General features: G+C 40.4%; 1 protein-coding gene across 2 annotated transcripts in view; it reads right to left on the bottom strand.

Moving 5' to 3' along the window:
• Positions 1-21,266, bottom strand: part of LOC147163597 (transmembrane protein 150A) — a 27,908-nt gene extending 6,642 nt beyond the window's left edge. The window contains exons 1-7 of one of the 2 annotated variants that reach the window (XM_086093422.1): positions 20,965-21,266; positions 20,473-20,704; positions 12,935-12,982; positions 11,469-11,555; positions 9,713-9,780; positions 5,007-5,134; positions 783-960 (exon numbers count right to left, since the gene is read on the bottom strand). In XM_086093422.1, coding sequence (XP_085949548.1) covers positions 783-960; positions 5,007-5,134; positions 9,713-9,780; positions 11,469-11,555; positions 12,935-12,982; positions 20,473-20,582 — 619 coding nt within the window. In that variant the 5' untranslated portion in view covers positions 20,583-20,704; positions 20,965-21,266. Of the gene's footprint in view, positions 1-782; positions 961-5,006; positions 5,135-9,712; positions 9,781-11,468; positions 11,556-12,934; positions 12,983-20,472; positions 20,708-20,964 lie in introns of both variants that reach the window. The other variant, XM_086093421.1, reaches the window with a different exon arrangement.

Here is a 21,266-nt window from a genome sequence, read left to right as displayed (position 1 = left end):
AGTTCAACATCAATAATTTTTTTAAATCACTATAAGAGAGGTTTAGTATCTACTTCGGTGTGCCGTCAATTCCTGTATTGCACCTTCACTTCCGGCCTAAGTCCCGCCCCTTTACAGTCAGTCTAACTCATTTCAGACCCCGCCCCTTTTACCCAAATATGGAAATATTACATCATAGGAAGTCCATATTTGGGCATAGGGGTGGGGCAGGAAGTATGACATCATAGGCAAAAAAACATGCCTATATATGGGTAAAGGGGGCAGGACAGGAAGTGAGGGGCAGGACTTAGACTGGGAGTGAAGGGTCGGGACTTAGAACGGGAGTGAAGGGGCGGGACAGGAAGTGATGTCACACTTGTCAAAGAGTTTGACGAGAAGTAGATACTAAAACTCTCTACTATATGAATACGAAGTACAAAATAAACACAAATCACTGGTTAATAAACAGTAATCAGGGGGAAAAAATTTGGAATACACTTTGGTGCAAAATTTAAATGGATCCGATTAGTCGATTAATTGATTGAATAATCAATAGATTAATGAATTCTAAAAATATTTGAAAGTAACAGCACTACAAACCAATGAATCATAATTTGTGTGTTTTCTGCATTTGAAATCATGCCATGTTTTCGAAGAAAGAAATGGAAATTAAAACGTGTTTTAAAAATCTGACTTCATCGATTACTTACCAAAAACAATTAATAGCTATAATAGCCTAAAATGCAAACACAAAAGCATGACAAGGCGCTGAATGAGCCCCAAAAAGTGTCTTTCGAGGATACTGAGCACCAGGGCGACAAAGGCGAGCAGGGTCATGCAGAGCCGGAGGTGTGCCACGTTGTACTCCCCCTGCGTCTTGGCCAGTCGGTAGGTCAGCGCCGACTGCAGGCACACAAACAGCATACTGGTGGGGAAGGCGATGCCCGCTCCGACATAGTGGAGAATTTTGGCATAGTCCACCTATCAGACGGAGATCACAAAAGTATTGGACCACAGACATTTATCATTTTATGTGTTGCTGTCCACTGTACCTGCAAATGAAATTTGATAAAAAAAATCACACCTGCTCTCCAGAATTCAGACGCTTCTCTGAATATTGTGCAGTCTAGACTAAAAGGTGCGACTGGGCGCATAATTCTGCAAGATGATTCGAGCGACAAGCGAGACGCTTCAGGCTTCTAAGCTATTTGCTCGTTGACCCAGCGAGAACATGCTGAACAGTCCTGTGCACGAGGCTAATCCTTGAAGATTTACCGACGGTGTGATATGAAATGCGGGCCTGTCATTTGTTCGCAACGAAAGGTGCAGACAGAAGATCAATCACGGCAAAGCCTTTCACATCTTTCCAGCTTTATGTACAGTGCTGGGCAAATTTATTACGCAATCCAAGCGTCATGAAGCGCAGACTGTCAATTTTGGCGAGCTCTGCATGTTGTATATTTTGAACAGGCGGCACTACAACTGCAACGTGCTTTTTTTGGAGGGAGGTATTTTTCCCTCGTCTCTTTAAAGGAAAATACTATGCATCACATGATGAATATATTTCTTGAGCTTTTCATTTTGTCTACAAAATAATATTATTATGCGTCCAGTATTTCATTGACGGCAAGATGAATTCTTCAAACAGAATGGATGACTTACTACAGTACATAATTCATACATTGGCGTGTGAATTGAAGCGTGTGCGTGAGTGTTTACATGCGAGCCTGCTGCTCGGTGTCCCGGCCTGTGTGACTAATTGCCATCGTTAAAGGGAGTGAAGGTGTAATGATGCATAACGCCCTCGCTACTCTACTTACCGAAAGAGCGTGCGTGTGTATACAGGAGGTGATGTACGGCATGTAAAGGACACGATGATGCGGGGGCAAGAAAAGGCAGTGAGGACAGAAATCAATGGAACACCAACAAGAAATCTGGCAATGCAAGGTGCAATTTCACAGGTGGCAAGGTGCAATTTCACAGGTGGCAAACTCAAGACCCAGGGGCCAGATCTGGCCCGCCACATCATTTTTTGTGGCCCACTAAAGCAAAAATTTAGTGTCTGCCTCATGTTTCTTAATAAATCGATTCATTCTTTTCATTTTGGAAGAAAACAAATTGCAATTCCATCACTTTTAACAAGATATCACAAGCATCCCCTCACCAAACATGATGTGTTAGCACTTAGCATTAGCGTTAAGTTAGAGGACTCAAATATCGACATGTTTTAAACAAAATTATATTTGCCTCTAATATATGATTTTCACAGTCATAGTTGTCCTCTAAGGGAAACCATACCTACACAATGTGGCCCACAATTAAAACTTTTCAAGGGAGTGAAATAGGACAGGACACCTCAGAGCATCGTGGTTACATCTGATGTCACGTCTGCAGACACAGACTTGAGTTGGTGTTGACGTCAAAGCGGGATAAATAACATTTATATAAGACTTTTCTCCAAGTGGTCTTTCAGCCTCTTGGTGGCAGCTGAGTCATATCATGTGAGCGGATCTGGCTTCAGATGTAAAAGACCCGCCCGGTCCTATCACTGTATGCCTCGTCGGTTCAACTACTGAAATACCAAATTAAAATATTAGAGGCTGTCAGTGCAGTCATCCAAATATGACACATAAATTCCTCTCAAATATAAGTGGCTGTGTTCTCGTCAGAAAAAAAAAACCCAACAACAACAAAAACAGGCCCTAAGTGCAGTTCTCAATTCTTTAAAAAAAAAAAAAAACAACGTTTACACATGGACATTTAACCCTGGAGAACCCAAGAACCCTTTTCTTCTTTGAAAAATTATGAATTATACATTAAATGACTGCTATAAGTTCACTGAACACCAAAATATATGTTTTTTCAATTTTAACCCTTTTTTTTAAACTAGCTCAGAGTTGCTAATTTATCAAAAAAAATAATATATATATATAACATACTCCTAGGCCTTCTGCAACATGATATGAAATAGATTAACAAAAAAAAAAAAATTACCATCTGATGGTTTGCTGAGAAGATATTTTTGTTTGGATTGATTTCCAGCTCAACAAAATCTTGTCACCACCACTCTGGCTCATGTAAGTGCAATATTCATCCACTAGATGACCCCATGCAGGGGTCAGAAGTGGCACTCTGGACTTTTGTAAAATTTGTAAAAAAATAAAAAAGGTCTTTGTTATTTGAGTAGCAGAATTTATAGGGGCCAAATTTGACCCCGTGGGTTCTCCAGGGTTAAGAGTTAAATGCCATTTTAACTCAGTTGCTGACCAAAAGAGCAGACATCATGATGTAAATTAACCCATTCCTTACACAACTCATTGGCATATATTCTTCACCCTCTGCAAAAAAATCACCAATATGCTTAATTGCAACAGTCTTTTGTGTTCCACCATCAAATCTACATGTACTGCCTGTATGCATTGTATTTAATCGCTGTAATAGCGCGAGGAAGACATTTTCAAGGAAAAGCCACACTCACAAGCGACATGCTCCATCTATTTATGTCCTTCCCTGCCCAAACCGTCAGTCTGCCTGACAGCGAAAGCCCCCGTGGCCACACCACAGCTGTCCTGCAGAGCCCCGCACCTTATGTAACAAACTACAGCAGGCGACAGCGCGGGCTATGTCATCAGGCATTTCCTGCCTTTTTGATCAATGTTTCCCTTCGCGCTGTCCAAACTGTTCTTCCCTTTCTTGCGTTCCGTGTTGTGGGTGTCACTATTTATCCCACCATCGTTTGCATCTCTATTCCCTTCCCCGCAAGCATTCCGAGAGCGTGCGCCACATTAAGCGCCTGTGTTTGGGTTAAAGATAGAGCCTCTAGCAAAACGGGCCTGACCAAAAACCCTCGGCTGTCGATGCCAGACTTCATGAGTCACTCCCGACCTGCCTCCCATCACACTCCTTGTGCAGAGGGGAGGGCCCCAAAGGAGAAGTGGGAACCAGGTGAGACTAATAAATGTACTTGGGTGGAATTTCCACTTGTTTTTTCAATTATTCCCTACATTTTTTTCTCACTGTAAGACGCCGAATCAGCACTTCTACTTTTACACTTTTTATCTACCCCCCCCCCCCCCAAAAAAAAGTTATGCACAGCCATGGGGAGAAAACACAACAAGTATACAATTTAAAATAACTACTTGAAAATGACGTAAAATAACATTTGCGAGGAAGTCATTGTCATTCCAGCAAGTCCAACATAGTTATACTGTGTTGCAACAGCATTTTTTTGCTGGGGCTACTGTGTTTTTTTCAGTCAATAGTTAATTCAGCCCATTTGCTACATTTCCATGTTGTTACATCTCCTTCTTTCCACACAATCACAGATGGAAGTTTCATTTAGCATTCCCGTAATGCTCTCTTCCCTCTGCGTGCTCATCTTCCCCCCCCAAAAAAATGCACAAAAGCAGACATCCATCGAGGCACCCAGCCAGGCAGCTCTCCAAATATTTAAACTAAGCAGATTCTTTCCAAAGAACAAACATCAACAGCAAAGCGGATAGGAACAGCTCCATCAGACGGACTTTAATAAACATTTAATGGACAACTCCTTGTGAATGCAAGATACATGAAGTGTATATTAGGGAGGAGGATTCGAGAAATGTATAAATAATGGCTAAAAGAAGGTCAAGTCATGAGTTTGACTATAATTAAGAAATAGTGAGATGTCATGTTTCATGCGCACAAAAAGGAAAATTCAATCCAACTAATGATGCCGGTGGACTTCTAAGTAGTTTGAATTTCAAAACACAGTTATTTAGGCTCTTCTTCATCAATAAACCTTCCACTATAAAAGGTGATGTTTGAAGAAATAGTCCTACCTGTCACACAAGTTTAAATAGAAACGGCTGTACAGGAAATTTTGAGGAAAATTAGTCCATACAATTTGGACTCCATTTCGGGACAATTCAGATTTGTAGGTTTCTCTTTAGTTTGTAAACTGGATCATTTAGTTTGAAAATACTACGCCCAGTTTATGAAGTGCAAGTCAACGGTAAACTGGAGCATTTGGTTTAGAGAGAGCGTACCTGGAAGTTGCCCACCATGATGAGTCCAGCGGCACAGATCCAGCCTGTGGAAAGACTCGCCGTGTTGAGGACACAGTTTTGGTGCTTCTCAATGACGTGGGCGTAGCGGAACAGCACGATCACCATGACTGGGGAACAAAGAGCAACATACAATAAAAGGCAGTGAGGGCTCGTTCGCCAGCACAGTAAAGGGATGATGGTGTACATAATATACTTTACAATTTGTTGGGCATATTCTGCAGAATAGAATAGACAAAAAGTTGTGCATCATGTTATAGTGGCTTATAATACTATTAAATATTGTTTATATATGAAAAACACTTATGTCTATTTTTGTCTTTAAAAAAAAATGTAATTATGTTTTGGGGATGAAACTGAATGCAGATATAAAATGTAAAAAAGAAAGAAAAAAATGGACACGAGTGTTATTCAAATAGCAGCGACGATATATAATTTCAGGGGGCAAAAAAAACAGCCTCATTTTTGCTGAACACTGATAATGTTGACCATTATGGTGGTACATGAAGAAGAGCCAATTATTTGTTGAGATTATACTCTGTGTAAAAAAAAAATCGAGAACCACTGCTATGCTGCTCTACTGCTTATTGTCTTTAAAAAGAAAAACAGTGACTGCACTGCTATAGCAGATTACAGTATGCACATTTTGTTATGCCACACTGAGTCTGGCTTTCATTTGAATGTTGACTCAAGCGCACCTCGTTCATGCCAAGAAGACCGAAAAAAAAATCTTGGAAGATGATTGAAAATTACAGGAAGTGGAATTACTCTCGCAAAGGCAGGAAAATGAGACGGCGGGAAAGTGTGAGGAGTACGAGTGGGGGTGCGGTCTGACATAAGATAAAAGGTGAAGGGAAATGAAACACAACCGTAAGGGTTCAGATGACCGTTTGATGGGCTAATGGGCTGTGACTGGGGGGTATTGTTGGTGTGCTGACAAGCAAGCCCCCACTAAGTTTGTCTTTGTCTGAAACCTTTGCAGCTCCTCCACTGCTGACGCAGGCTGACCAGCCTCTCGGCAAAAACTGGGCCACGGAGGCGAGATGGCAGAATGAGAGGGGACAAGGAGCCCCCTGGTGTCTTGACACGCAGCCCATATATTGTAATACCAGACTAAACTGTTGTCACTGTCTCTTTGTGGGAGCGGGGGAATCAGGGGGGGGGGGGGTGCTCGTCGCCAAACCGGCGTAGTCATGGCAAGCGTGGCCGCACTGAGGAAACACTTTGCTGTTCGAAATTGCTCATCTCTGCTTTGGAGTGTTATTAATGGCCAAAATACAAAACAAATCATTTGATATTCATGTGCAATCAATTAATCGTATCGTAAAGGCTACTTTGCACAAGTGGCTCATCAGCACAGAAAGTCCTGGCAGAGTGATTCAAGTAGCAATGCCGGGGGTTGGGAGCAGCATCTCCTTGTAAACAATCTCGTCCTTTTTTCTCCCCTCCTCCTGTATAAAATGGGAAACATGCTGGCTCACTAAAGGGATAAGTAAGTCAACAGCGGTTTATTGCATTAGATTATAGCATTTCAGTCTCTCTGCTGCAGACTGGCCGACTGTGGACCTTTTTCAATTTCTACAAAATGAGTTTTTAATCATTACAGATGAGGAACGTTCCAGCTTGCTGGCATTAGGCACTTTCGTGAAAATGTCCAAAAGTCGACAGAATGCAAAAGATAAGAAACATTTGGCCTGTTTGATACATGCATCATCCGTGTTTACATTCGATTGATTTCTCTTGGGTGTGCTGGAGTCCACGTCACGCTGACGGGTTATAGATTCCTTCAGAATTCAATGTATGCATCTGGATAGCGAGCAGTGTAATCGACCTCCATCCTTTGGATCTGGACAAGCTCTTGCCTTGTAGTCTTAACTCAATCTATTTTATTACAGCACAGACCGTGTTCCTTTCGCGTCACACAGAACAGTCAAACTTAGATTATATTAAAAAAAAATGTTGCGGCGAATACAGCTGGCCTAAACTATCAGAAGCAATGTTTTACAATCCATGAAAATGTATTAATTTATTCCTAACGGTGAATTCTCTTCATTTCTCTTGGCTGCAATACTTCCAGTACATGTGACTGTCAATATTATTTTATACAACCAGATTTTAGCCTCTGTGTGTTCCTTGAACAAAATAGAAGTCACAGAACAATTTGTGTTTGACTTAATAGACTGCAAATTCATGCATCGAAGCCTTTGGTTGAATAATACTGAACCCCATTACGTTTGTATTAGTCAAAATCTTACCCGTTTCCCTAAAGATAGCCATTACAGATAGTTACAGACATTACATAACCTCCTGAGCGACAGCAAAGAACGGGACTAACTTATCATAAACTCACACACATGACCGACTTTGATCACCTTCCATAAATGTGATCCAAACCAGCTTAAGATGCTCTCTAACTTCAAGAAAACCCTGGTCAGGAAGTGGCACGCTGACTTAAACATTCAATAAGTGCGCTTTGTGGCGTGCCGCAACAGCACAGACATAACATCGTGTGCAACCCTGCTGTCACACACACAAAATAAAATACAATGAAAAAAATAAATACATCAGCAAGCATTGCAATTGCACGTTCCCACAATTAGACCGCGGCGCACCTTACAGTTAAATAAACCCCACTGTCCGCCACTAGGGGGATCCGTATCAGCCCAAACATTCTCTCCCGCAGGAGGTTCGTGGACAAATAATACAATTATTGACTTTGAAGGATTGTATGGGCAAAGAAAAAAATAATAATCAAACTGCAGTGATCACTTCATCGAGTTCACCCCTGAAGCATATAAATCAATAGGCTAAGAAGCTAAAGCACTGATTTTGTACAATAGGCCTACTTACGTGGAGCCACAGCTGCTCGCGCTACGGCGAGTATTAGCATTGCGTGTTCTCAACTTCTGCAATCAGCGTAATCAAAATCAAAGAAAAAGTTATGTCGCTAGCGACAATCTTCAAGACTAAGTTGGCTGACACGAATAGATCAAAAGAGCCCCTGTATTTGATTAGTATCATTTTTATTTGATATAACAAGTTTGAAAAAAACGTACTTGGAAACATAAAAAACAAAAGGAACCTATTGGTCCTCAGCAACAACCAGCTGTAGCCAAAATAATGCATGCTGGCTTGTTGATGAAGGGGTTAACAGCACCCACAAGAGCACAGTGAATGTTGTAAATTATACACATTGAATGCAGATGAACGTAAGGCTCAGGCAACAGTCGGTGCCAGCCAATCGGAGGGAAGGGACTGTCTGTAAATAGCAGAATGGCGACTCCTCGTGAATAAACATGGAGACGAACCAACCCCCGCAACCTCCCGCCGTACTCTCATACACACACATGTACACACACAGCATGTGTGAGCCACAGCTGGGAAACATTAACTACATGAGGGTAGTCAGAACCAGCACTTAGCAGAAGGAACAGCACGTTTGGACCGGCACATGACTTTGTATCATCTCTCAGACGTATTTTCCTTAAGTCTACGGGAGTGCACACTTTTGCCGCACGTGTGCGGTCGTTGGGTACGGTTGTTTTTACTGCAATTCATACGGCGGGAATGAGTTCCTGGTAACCTTTATTTGCTTCCTGGTGGGAGCGTGTGTAAAGGGACATTGTTGTATTACTGGCTAAAACATCTCTACAGCACTTATATGATCGATGTTACGGGGTGAAAAAGTGCATTTCTCAGATACTGCAAGGATATTGGACAGTCTCATGTGCCAATCATTATAGCAGCGCTATTCATTTATGGACGACTAGTCCTACTACAACGGTGATGGCACTTGTTTATGTAACCAATTAGGCCTGACAAGTTAATGTAATTTATTGTTCTTATTTTTAAGCCCACGAGTTGAATAAAGACAACGATAACCATCCCTTCCAATCAAACTCCATGAAGGCCAGATGGTCCAACGTCTATGAAAGATTATCTATGGTGAGAGCAGAAACATCTTTTGCATTATGATATTAAATTATGACATTGACATCAATTATATCATTTGTATTAATCCATTCCCTCGCCCAATGACAATCAATAAGAGAACCGATTAAGGAATCAGACTGATTAGCAGTATCGATAATAAAATCAGAATCCCTCAATTCCAATCCCTACTCAGAACTGTCAGTAGATATGGGGTTGGTTGCTATTTTGCTCGTCTCGAAGTACGCCACACACTATAAAAGCAGTAAAAGTCATGTGTGGAGTCTTGTCAAATTGTCAAAATTGGTTAAGATGTAAAGAAGAAAAAATCGTTATGTTTTGACCGTTTGTTTTGTTAAATGGGAAGTAATCCAGTTCATATAAATAGGCTATCATTTGCAATCCGTTGTGTGTGTGAACTCGTGGCGTTTTCAAGGCCATCAATGAGTTAAATATGACACTTTAGAATGTCAGATCATACTGTACTTCTGCTTCTTTCCTCCCTGTGAAAGCAACTGAAAGAAACCCAAAAGTAGTGCAAAGCATTGCAATTCAGAGACAGCGATAGTTTGATAATGTCAATGTGAAACTAGTAGTAAAAAGCTGCCTTTCCTAGTAGTATGAAATAACTTGTATTTCGGGAGAAGCTAAATTTGGTTTGGTCATGATCACAAGAGACATAAACAAACAAAGCGCTAATGACGGGGGGGGGGGGGGGGTGATTGAGTTTGTGTAAGCGTGTGCACATGATTCCTTACCCATGAATGAGCCTGTGCTGCAGATAAGGCTGAAGAAGCAGCTCTCCGGCGGAAGTGTCCCACATTTACTGCAAGACCAGAGGACATGGACATTAATGACACACACAAAAATAAACTACAGTGAACCCACGTTAGTCAATCGGTTCCAAGAAAATAAAATAAAGTACAGAACTCATGGTCTCAGTTCTTGCTTTGCCAGAGTTTTTCAATTGGCCTTATATGATAGATCGTGCGATAGCTGGTGTCTGTTTGTTTTGTTATACTGTGATTGTGTCTCATTTTGTTTCAAGCAGGCTTTCCTTCTGTCAAAACACTTTTATAAACATGATTTTTGAGATGCTATATATAAATGAAATTAATATTAAAATCCCAAACTGCAGTATGGTAATGCAACTCTTCCAGTAGACTTCAAGGACAAGGCACAAGGAAATGCTACACTGAAATCACCCCACTTTAAAATTGGACTTAACTGCACATATTGCAAAAACATGCACAGTATAAAAAAAAAAAAACAATTGTACAAAAATCTGCGCTATAGCATGGGTGCGAACTATGAACCCCATTATAGTGGCTTCACTGTATATTAAACAGTGTGATAAAGGCTGCTATACAGCTAGGATCTAAACTTCTTCTTTTTTTTCCTTTTTTTTTTACACACACAGCTTCTCTTTCAATGGACAGCAATTGTTTTGTTGGAGGTCTGTTAATAGAGGCCGCCTGTCTGTGCCCGGTGCTGCTGCCCACCAAAAGCCAACTCAGCTGACTGCAGTCACATGCAGTTCATGCACAGTCCGATACAGTGGACACTGGACACACTTTATTATTATTATTATTTTTTAACTAAGAATGAATTCAAATGTGCTTTGCTTTTCCTTTGGCTTTTTTTTTTTGTACGATACCACCGTAAATGGCAACAAGGTGTGAACAAATGGGAGAACTGTGTTCAACTTCAAAAGACTCGCTCCGTGTAACGGCATCTGACCTTTTGTGCACGTTTGCATTCAAGTTAAAGAAAGCATTGCAATGTGTGTTGAGAACTTAAAAGTCAAAACGTATACAGTGTCCGTCTGTCAGCTGGATTATGCAAGAAATTGGCAACTCTATTTCCACCAAACCTGGTGGAGTGCCGCATCACAGGCCAAGAAAAACATGTTCAATTTAGGAGAACTTCAGACAAGTAGCCCCAACCCCCCCCCCCTAGCTATATCTCTGTTCATTTTACATAACCCCTTTGTTTGGTCTCACTTATTATTTATCTTTCAGGAGGCGTGATTTATTGCCTTTTCTTGAAAAGATTTCATCCAGACATGTTACATAAACCTGCAAAACTATCGAGGGTCTAATGAGCCTTTGAAGTTCAAAAGCCCAAAAGTTAAACAAAACAGCGAGCGCCTTGGGTTTGTTCCCAAAGATGTAAACCGACTGCTCTGCAAGTGTGTGTTTACATGATTGCATGGGGCCTGCCCGGCTCTGCCTCTGACCAGCCACAGTGGAAGGCGGGATACTTCAGTCATTTTCCCAACGCGAGCGCACACACACATACAGCACACACGTGCATGAGGAGAAGTGTCTCCTTTAAGCTCACGTGACTTTTATCATCCAGAAGGCGGCGAGGGGGGAGGGGGGTGGGTGGGAGTACAATGGCCTGCTGTTCCTGTTTTTAATCACCAGACAGGCAGACACGACAGCGAAGAGGGGAAGACGTGCGGGAGTGTGGATGGGGGTGGGAAGAGGGCGGTTGAGGGTCCTCACTGACCTAATGAGAGGTATGTTGTCGAGCGTGCAGCACAACGTTGGTCCACTCTGCAGATACAGCTCCTCTTCGCAGGACTGGTTGTACAACCTGGAACAGGCACAGGGTCCGTCATTTTCTGACATCCACCTTGCCTTCAAATTACTGTACAGCAAACCCCCCCCCCCCGTTTATTGCAGTAGAAGCCTTTTGGATTAAAGGTCAAACGTCTCCAATAAACGAGAGCGGTCCAGTTGCTTTGATTTAACCTTTGTGGATTGTTGGGAGAAGTTTGTTTTGGAGATGACTAGGGGCGGGTTAAAAAAAATAAAAAATACAAATAAAAAAATCGAATTAATCAATATCGAATGGATATTCCTTGTTGAGCCTCATATCGATTCATAAAACCATGAATCGATTATTTTAATGTTTTTATCCCATAAATTCAGAAGAAAATGTAATTTTAATTAAAGGCAGAATTTGTTTCTGTTTTCTTATAATTTACACGTAAGTGATTATAATACGTGTTACTTTCATTAATAAACTACATAATTGAACCAGTTGCTACCTCCTTAAAATTTAACTTTGAACGTAATGTTTGTGGCATTTTTATCATGTCCTTGATATTCAAGAATTGATGTTCCATAATTAATCAATATCGGATCAAAGTGAATTAAACCGGAGGGAGGGGGGGAATCTAAATCGAACTGAACTCTTGTGAATCAAAATCAAATTGATTCAGGAAATTAGAATCGATACCCCGCCCTAAAAACAACCCCTAAAATGGCTGCTTTAAAACCAATATGGTAGACTTCATGCGTCTTATTAGACATGGCATCTTGAGAAACTTTATTTACAGTATATAATGCAAAATTCATGCATGGGAAATGCAGCACAAAGTGCTGTTCATAATAAACAAATCAACAGAAACAGAGCAAATGCTACATGCATAATGCATGCATACATTTGCGATTGCATTTGTACATATGGCACAAGCAGAGCAATAACATACTAGAAAATAAAGTAAAATAAGGAAGTAAAAAAAAAAACTGAAGCAAAATTAGGAAATATGACATTTTTATGACACAAAATTGGCTCCGAAAAATTATGCAAACAAGCTATTTTTTTTTCTCATGAGAACTGGAGACATTTGTGAGGGTTTACACATGATACACGTGTCTACTAAATTTCATGTTAATGAATTAAACTGACTTTGGGAGATTTTTTTTTTTTAATTCTTAGAAGTACTTGGTTAATGACCAAAACTGACTTTAAAGTGGCTGCTTTGATCAAAAATGGAAGATTTTCTGGAATGGTTTCTGGAGACTTTTTGTTTTTAAGGTTCTTTGCACGACAGACTGTCTGTCCAAATTTCATGTTGCCATGTGAAACTGGCTTTTGAGGCTGAACTTTAAAAGAATTGCCTCGTTACATACTGATAGTTAAAAGATTCGTTAAAAGAGAACGTAAAAACAGCTGAATTAACATACCAGTTATCCACAGGGCAGACGTGCTGGTTGTACAGCGCCATGGCATACCTGGAGGAGGAGGAGAGCAAGGGTAATTAGCCACAATTCACTACTTTTATGGGGTGTTGTTTACGTACTTGGCCTTTTTCCTGTCGAGATGCTTCTTAAATTGTGAATTCTTGGCCGACTAGCGTTTGCTACTCTGCTCCCCAACCAATCGGCTCCTCCCCCTGCCTTACGTCTTTCCCAACATTCTCCTGCTATGCGTGTTTTAGTCTATGTTGGGTGCTCGTCATTTTCTGTGTGACATGTTGTTCCTCAGTGAAAATGTCTCGTTAAGTGACTTCGCCTGCAGTGCTTTATTTTTATTATATTAAAGTGTTCTCCGGGCTGCATTCGGGTCCACCTGCCTCTTCCTTCAGCATATCTTGTACCACCGCAAAATATGAATACGACCTTTCGTACGCCAAACATTTTTGTCAACGATATACAAGTACCTCTTTTAAATCGACACCCGGTACAAGATTTTGGATCACGTCACACACATGAAAGAAAAGTATGTAGGTATGCTTTTGACAGAACGGCACACTTGTTAACTCATTTACGCGAACAGGAGTAGAAGTAATGCATGTAAAAAAAAAAAAAAATAAAGTAAAAGTAAGAACAGTACAAATGCAACAAATTCACATGAATCAAACGGCTACATTTGTCTCCATCCTTTATTTCCCGAAAAGACAAACTACTGATACAATTACCCAAAAAGAAACTTTTTCAACATTTTAAAAGGTCATTGACTCTGTTCCCCGTTTACATAAATGATAAGCAATTTGCTCCCACATTGTGCCCAAACAACAACGCACGCACCAAACTGCGATTTACTCGTCATGATCAGCTTCACTGACGGCAACCATAACCATGACGTGGCTACTGATTAAAACAATATCTGACACCCGCGCTTCAGGCACAGGCAAACTGCCATTTCTTATCACTCCATCCCCAACTCGATTTGGCTAAAGACAGATACAGCATGAATGCTTTGTTTGAGTCAATCGAGGGTAATCACAGCGTCTACCCAAATGTAATGTCGTCTTTGGTGAGATCGTTGACCAGTTCCATCACTCACAAGTCAGTGGCCAGAGGATCTTTATCTGCAAGATAATGACAACTACTGTTCTTCAGATTGTTGCGTAATCTAACGCTGCCGTAGTCAAATTGATTTACAGTCTATAATTCCTGCTCTGTCCATACGTGGACCAGCCCCATCATAAAGCAGAGATGCAAATGAGGCTGAACGACTTTCTGCTGTGATTTTTTAGAGAGCGGTTCAGCAAGAGTTTGAGTGCCAATTAGGAACGTTTCCAAGTCTGAAAGTGTCCGCGCCATATAACATCTTGTGACATGCGCACCTGTGCTCCACACACGTCAACAAGCGCACGCAGCCTGGCTAGATTGATTGTGTTGTCACAAGCTGTCAGAATACAAAGCATGGCGGCCAGTGCGATGTACAGGAGAAGTTGGATCCCCGTAAAGTCACAATTAAAATGCCACGGAGTTTAGAGCTGTCAAAAGTCATCGATTAATCGAAAAGCAATCAATTTACAAATGAATCAACAACTATTTTAATAATTAAGTAATCGTTAGGTTCCTTTTTTTATTTTATTGTCCAAATCCTCAGATTTCAGCATATCAACAGCAATTGTTTACTGAGATTTCTGTACTCCTTCATGAAAGGCTGATTATCTTCTGTGTTTAATCAAAATAAGACATTTACAAACATCTGTTTTTACTTTGGAAAACAATGACCGAACCGATAACAGTACATCAATCCCTGCCCACTTTTTTTTTAATCACTATACGATTACTAGGGGTGTGAATTGCCTAGTACCTGGCAATTCGATCCGTATCACGATTCATAGGTCACAATTCGATACCGATTAATCCTGATACAAATCTATAAAAAAAAAATTTTTTTACTCAAATTTAGAAAATACTAATCAGTAAAGTTGTACATGAACACTGTAAGATTTTAATGTTTTTTTTTATTTATCTAACATTTCAGGCTTATAACTGTGAGCCACTGTCTTTCACAAATAATCTGTTGCTATCCCTTTCATGTTTGAACAGCATTGAAATAAAATATTAAGGCTTAATGTTCCATTAAAATAACATTCTTCCATGCTTAATGTGTGAACCCTAACCCTAAGTAAGACGTTTTGTTGAATATTTCCATTAAAAATTGATAATTAAACATTGATTCGGCCACATATCGAATCGATTTGAGAATTGCGCGCTGTAATATCGCGATTAATTGCTGAATCGATTTTTTAAAACACCCCTAACGAATGCCAGTCACTGATTAATAAACAGTAATCAGGGAAAAATACTTTTGTAATACATTTTAATGCAAAATAAAAATGTATCTGATTAGTCAATTAATCGATTGAATAATCAATAGATTAATCTTTTCTATAAAAAAATTTAATCGATAGTGACAGCACTAATGGAGTTTGAACCACCGCAAAATCAGACGCAAGAAACAATAATAAATCTATCAATTATGTTTTGCTTGTTCTTTGATTTTTTTTTCCAATTATTGTATTCGTTTTTAATTTCAAAAAATTTACAAAACTAAATCACATATTGAACTATCGAGATGCAAATTAGATCTTAACTTTGGTGTATCGTTACAGCCCTGAAAAGTGTACTTTGAATATTGCACCAAGAAGCTCAAGTGGCATTTCCAGTCATCTATCATTGTTGTTTTCTTTGTTGCCAACTTGCCGTCCGACACTCCTCTCAACAAAAAAAAAAAGCACAAAAGTCAACCCTTTAGATTTGTTCACATACAGTACGTTTCATATTTTTGAAAAATATTGCTCAACTCATTAAGAAAATTGCTTAAAACAGAGGTTAAACTATCTTTTCGCTTTTACACGTGAGGAAGTGAGAACTGCAAAAAAAATGTAAACTATTTGGATGAGCTCCAGCCAAGACTGAAGGCAAGTGCAACCTTGGATAAACAAAGTGTTCAAATCAAGGAGGAATGTTTTATTATAAATTATTACATGAACCCACTTGCCTCAGCCGAGTGTGAATGAATTCCTCCCTCCCTCCACCTCAAGATTGGTAATGCGCGTTTTGGTAACGACTGGCTCCTGCTTGGAATGGTAACATTTGCCTTGAGGTAACGCGAGGTCGTGTAAGCCATATGGCAGACATGATGTCCTTTCAAGAGCTCTGGCGGAGGGAAACCCACAGGTGAGCGTGAAATGGCCTGGAGGTAGCAGGCTAACAAAGCTGTTAAGCTTTTTAAACGCCTGCTTGAACGCTGACAGCATCTTCACAAAGACAAAAAGGGAGGATATTAGCAAACACGTTGGATTAGCGAGTGATTGCCTTCGCAGAACGACAAGAAAAGGCAACCGTGGGTGGCTGACTTTTATAAAAGGATTCTATTGGTTTTGCTTTTCATATGAACACACATGCAACGGCGCTCAAACTAAAGTTCTCGTGATGTAATAATAGGTTTGTTCACAAAATTAATCGTCTCTCGCGGCTCAGTGGCGGCCGTAAAACTTTAACTGCACGTCGAGGTGGAGAGGAGCATGTTTTTTTTTGTTTTTTGTTTTTTTTATAAATGGAACATTTAAGAGGTTCTTCCGTGGAAAAATCTGCTACGGTCAACAGTTCCAAAAGCCTGTGCAAAAACACGGGGAAACCGCAGGAAAGGGTGTGATGCATGAACTATGAATTCTATTTCCATCTATTTATAGACCAAACATTGCAGCATTATATCGCATGGTTCTCAAACTTGAGGCCCGCGGGCCAGCCCGGGCCACCATGTCTTCATGTGGCCCTGGTGGTGCCACCGTTTTTTGCTTGACTTCTCCTTCTAAACGAGTTATCCATTAAAAATGTACACATATAAAAAGGAAATAATGCCATAAAATGGGGCTTTTTAACCGTTTAAAAGTTACAGTGGGAATAAAATGTCTACACACCCCTGTTCAAATGTCATGTTTTTGTGATCTTTTGAGACCAGAGTTAACCAATCACATTCAAACTTATGTTAAATATGAGTCAGCACAAACCTGAGTGCCTCTGATTAACCACCACTCCCGAACATTTCTGATGTTCTAGTAGGCTTTCCATGACATTTATTTTGTCAACCCCAAAGCATCATGCTGCAACTGCCATGAGGGTGAAAAAAAAAGCTTGCTTTGGGATAATGTCACTGTCATTTTGCATTTTTACAAGTGAACCTGAGCTTATTTTTGAAGGCCATAAAACCCAGACATAGATATGTCCTAGTAACCCTAACTCAGACTGTTGTTTAAAGTGTCGCTCAATACACACAGTTCACGCTTTAAATTATGTCCCTGCACTATTTACTTTACTCCCATCCTGTCGCCTGCGGTCGAAGAAGCAAGTTATGCAACAGGTCACACATCCTTTGACATTGTGCTCTTGAGGAGGGGGGGGGGGGGTTGGGGGCTTGACTGCTCCTCAAAACAAGGCGCCCTTGTCAGCGCGAAAGGAAGGAACCTGGGTTTCGAGGGTGGTGAAAACTGGGTTTGGCAGAGACAGAAATAAATGCACGTGTGCATAAATACAGTAGAGGTCTGCATGCATACATAAAGTGTGTCCTAAGCTATCCTTTTGTTTTCACAAGGTTGGCTTGAATTATACAAAGCTCTGTGATTCATAACCAGTGTGCCATGGGTAATTATCCAGTTTCTCTTAAAGTAGCACTAAGGAACGTTTCAAGCTTAATAAAATACTTTCATAACTCTTCTGATGAAACATCGGCTTAAACCTAGTTGAATGGTACCTTTTCCATGGCCTGGGGGGGTCTGTATCATTTTTACTGGCACTAAGCAACTTTGAGGAGGATGGTAGGAACACTGCCACACAAAAAAAACTACAAATGTGCTGACTGCTTTATGGCATATGTCAAAAGCTACTCCGGATAAAAAGACAGTCAAGGATCAACATTGGCCCGGATTTCACTCGCTGGCGTGAGCTAAAAAAAAAAAAACGACGCAATGCGCTTGTCTTCATAGGAAATGTGGTCTTCCTTCTGACATAACAATACCACTTTTGTCTATATGGCAGCGCCATAATTAACGTAAACCGAAAGTTCCTTAGTGTTGCTTTAATTGGTCCAAAAATTAGGGATGCCCCAAACCACTCTTTTTCCACATTTGTATACACATATGTGATAATGCCACAACAACAAGAATCTGCACCTCCTATCAAAAATGACATATTACAATAAATAATGCATCCTTGTTCGTTCATCCATCTATGCCACCGATGTATAGTGCAAGCCAGGAAGAAAAATTAAATGCTCTTCCAATAGCTGACAGGAAGGTACATAATTAACCTAGCAAAATACTTTCTTGAACATTTTTCTAATGTAAAAAAATATGCTTAGCTCAGTAAGTGTTGGGAAACACTTGCTAAGGTAACAAAATGAGGTAGACTTCCTCTTCACACAACCCAACAAAATTTTTCACTATTTATCTGTTCCTCTCCTCCTTTTTGTGATGTGTAAAATCAACTGAATGTGCCCTTATCTATTAATTGTCCATGTTTTAAAGATGCCATTTTTTTTTAACCCCGAATGTGATTGACTGGTCTGGGTTGTCAGCTGGGAGAGCTCCAGCGCCTCAAATCGAATGTCGATCAGCATCGTGCGACAGACTGCCTTCAACAGTATTGTAATACTAATCTTTGCTATGCCATCCTTGTACTAACATGACATCGTGCATACATTAAGTTGCACTCTCTATACACAACTGTGAACATTTGGATCGGGGCCATTTTTCTCTCTCTCTCCCCCTACTCCCCCTCCTATAGCTTGCATTCCTCTTCTAATAACAACGCATAATACCAGCGCTGTCAGCCTGAACATGACCAGGAGGTACTCACTCCCTTCAAGTGTACAAAAAGCGAGAGGTAAGATGTACAGGTTGTCATGCACATTTCACTGTTGTTTTTTTTTTTTTTTTTTTTTACATGGGGATTCTGGAGTGCTTCTTCTTGGAGAGCTAATCCACATGCAATTGCCATGGCTCCCAGGAATTCAGGGTAAACATGCAGCAGTTGCTCTCTTGGAGGCAGGAGGAAGCACCAGTTTTGTTCATATCTGAACAGTTCTCTGACCTTTTGTTTTTAACGCCATGGATCAGTTTCATGTTAAGTAGACTAGCATAGAAGCAAAAAATTGACCAAAAAAAATACTGTAACTCAACATTGCGTTGAATGTAGCGGTTGTAATTAGTGGGAGGTCTGCGCTTGTTTCTACGCAAAAAAAGTACTATCTTGAAGTATACATAACCCATTCCATAATTTAGTTTTTTTTTTTTTTTTTTTGTCGCCATCATTACATAAAATGCCACTTCATATAGGATGTTGGAAAAGGATGCAGTGAATTTTGTGTTTTTTTTTTTGTTTTTGTTTTAGAAATCTCTGCATAGTCTCCCCTTGACTTTAATCCAGAACACAACTGAGTGTGCCAAAGCCGTTTTGAAGGCTTCATCGCCTCATTTGTGAGCCTGTCTCAACCTATTACGTGGAGCGGGCTTGGTGCGTGACAATCACCTGTAGCGATAAACCCTTATTTGAAGTAAGAGCTCTGATATTTGTTTCATAAATGCAGCTCTCTCTCATTAGCCTTTTCTCCTTTCCAAAGAACTTCCCCAAAGATCTATAACCACTTTTGTAGGTATAAGGGAGACCTTTTCAGTATTTATTCAACATCATTAATATCCTCTTTATGGTCCATGTACACTCTTTGCACTAGTAAAAAAAAAAACTCAGCGCTCTCATGACTGAGTGAGCACTAGTAATGCTTTTCCACTACTGCCTTTCACTGCTCGAGGACATTGCTGCACACTAGTGGGACAACCACGTTGCTAGTAAGTCAAACTGAGCATTGAAACGTTTTTTTTCATCCTTAATTTCTACTAGTGCGCTAATAGTGCAAACAAGGTTACTACTAAGATACAGTTGTTGTAATCATACACCCTATTCGAACATAGATTAAATACCCTTGATATCCATTTTATGGTCCATATACTAGTACCCTACATGATGATCAGTACATGTTACTAGTTGACATCTGCATGCTACTAACATTGGCAAATTTACACTAGTTAATGCTTCACTTGTAGTACTAGTAGTCCACAGATGTCAAGTAGTGCCAGGTTTTGCCTGAAGTAACATTTAGTATCCTACTAGAATGACAACGGTGTCCCATTAGTGTGTAAAAATGTCTTAAGAGTAGTGAGAAAATAGTTGAATTACAAAAAGTGTACTCATACTTGGACCTGAAGATGGATTTCAAGGATTTTTAATAAATGCTTAATCGGCTCTCAATTTCGCTGATCTTGACTGACTTTTGCGGGCTTTTCTGACCTTGTGACCATGGGGGCTTATTCCTAGATGACTTCATACAAGAATACTATGGCCTCAGATGATTGAAATTAATGTTTTCACAGTTTTTGTTCTCAATGACAATGTACAACAACAACAACAAAAAAGTGAATACTTACACAACCCAGATCCCAGTGATGGTCAGTGCTGGGAGGCTAACAGGCAGGATCACCCACAGAGACATAGCAGGCACCACGAACCCTCTTTCCTCTTTTTCCTCTTCGACCATCCGAGCAATATGTGCTCAAGTAGTTCTAACATTTAACTGTGTGGGGCTGACATCTGCACTGGCGCCAAATGAGTCATTTTTAACAAGTCGGGCACACTAGAAGGACGATGGGCTTGTTTCATCTTCTGAAAAGGAGGGAAAGGAAAACAATATTACTTTGTATAGAAATGTTCAGCTTTTTTTTATTTTTTTATCGAGCACAGGGTGCCTTGAATCGCGCTGACCAACAGGGGTGTTGTTTTAACATTGCACACATGATATTTTAGTCACGTCTTAATTCAATAGCAATGAATAAAACGATGAATGCTACGCGGAGTCTCGTGTCGCAAGCTAGCAACAAATAACGGCGAGCATCAATAGCAAACCTGAACACTTTACTCACCTTCCGCCGCAACGTTTTCATGCAAGTGTATTTTTTTTCCTCCACAAAAGTCTTCGTTCTAAACTTTTGTGTTCGTCGACTTGTCCTCTCTCCTCTTCAGATAGCCGGGAAAAAATGCAAAAAGGGCGCAGAACCGATAGTTTTCTGGCGTCTCCTAGTAGGACATCCCGCTTAGACGATTTAGTTATCGAAGGAAAAAAGAAGGGGGAGTTCGTCTGCCTTCAACGTGTAGCCCGACCTGCATGATAGCCGCCACGAGACACTCCGGCGTATCCAGCTGTTTGACTCCGCCCCTCACAACC

Source organism: Leptonotus elevatus, chromosome 13, assembly GCF_054856555.1.
Source record: "Leptonotus elevatus isolate MCC_2025b chromosome 13, RoL_Lele_1.0, whole genome shotgun sequence".
In the NCBI taxonomy this organism is placed as follows: Eukaryota; Metazoa; Chordata; class Actinopteri; order Syngnathiformes; family Syngnathidae; genus Leptonotus; species Leptonotus elevatus.
Note: the sequence above shows the minus strand (reverse complement) of the source record. Positions and strands in the feature narration are given on the sequence as shown.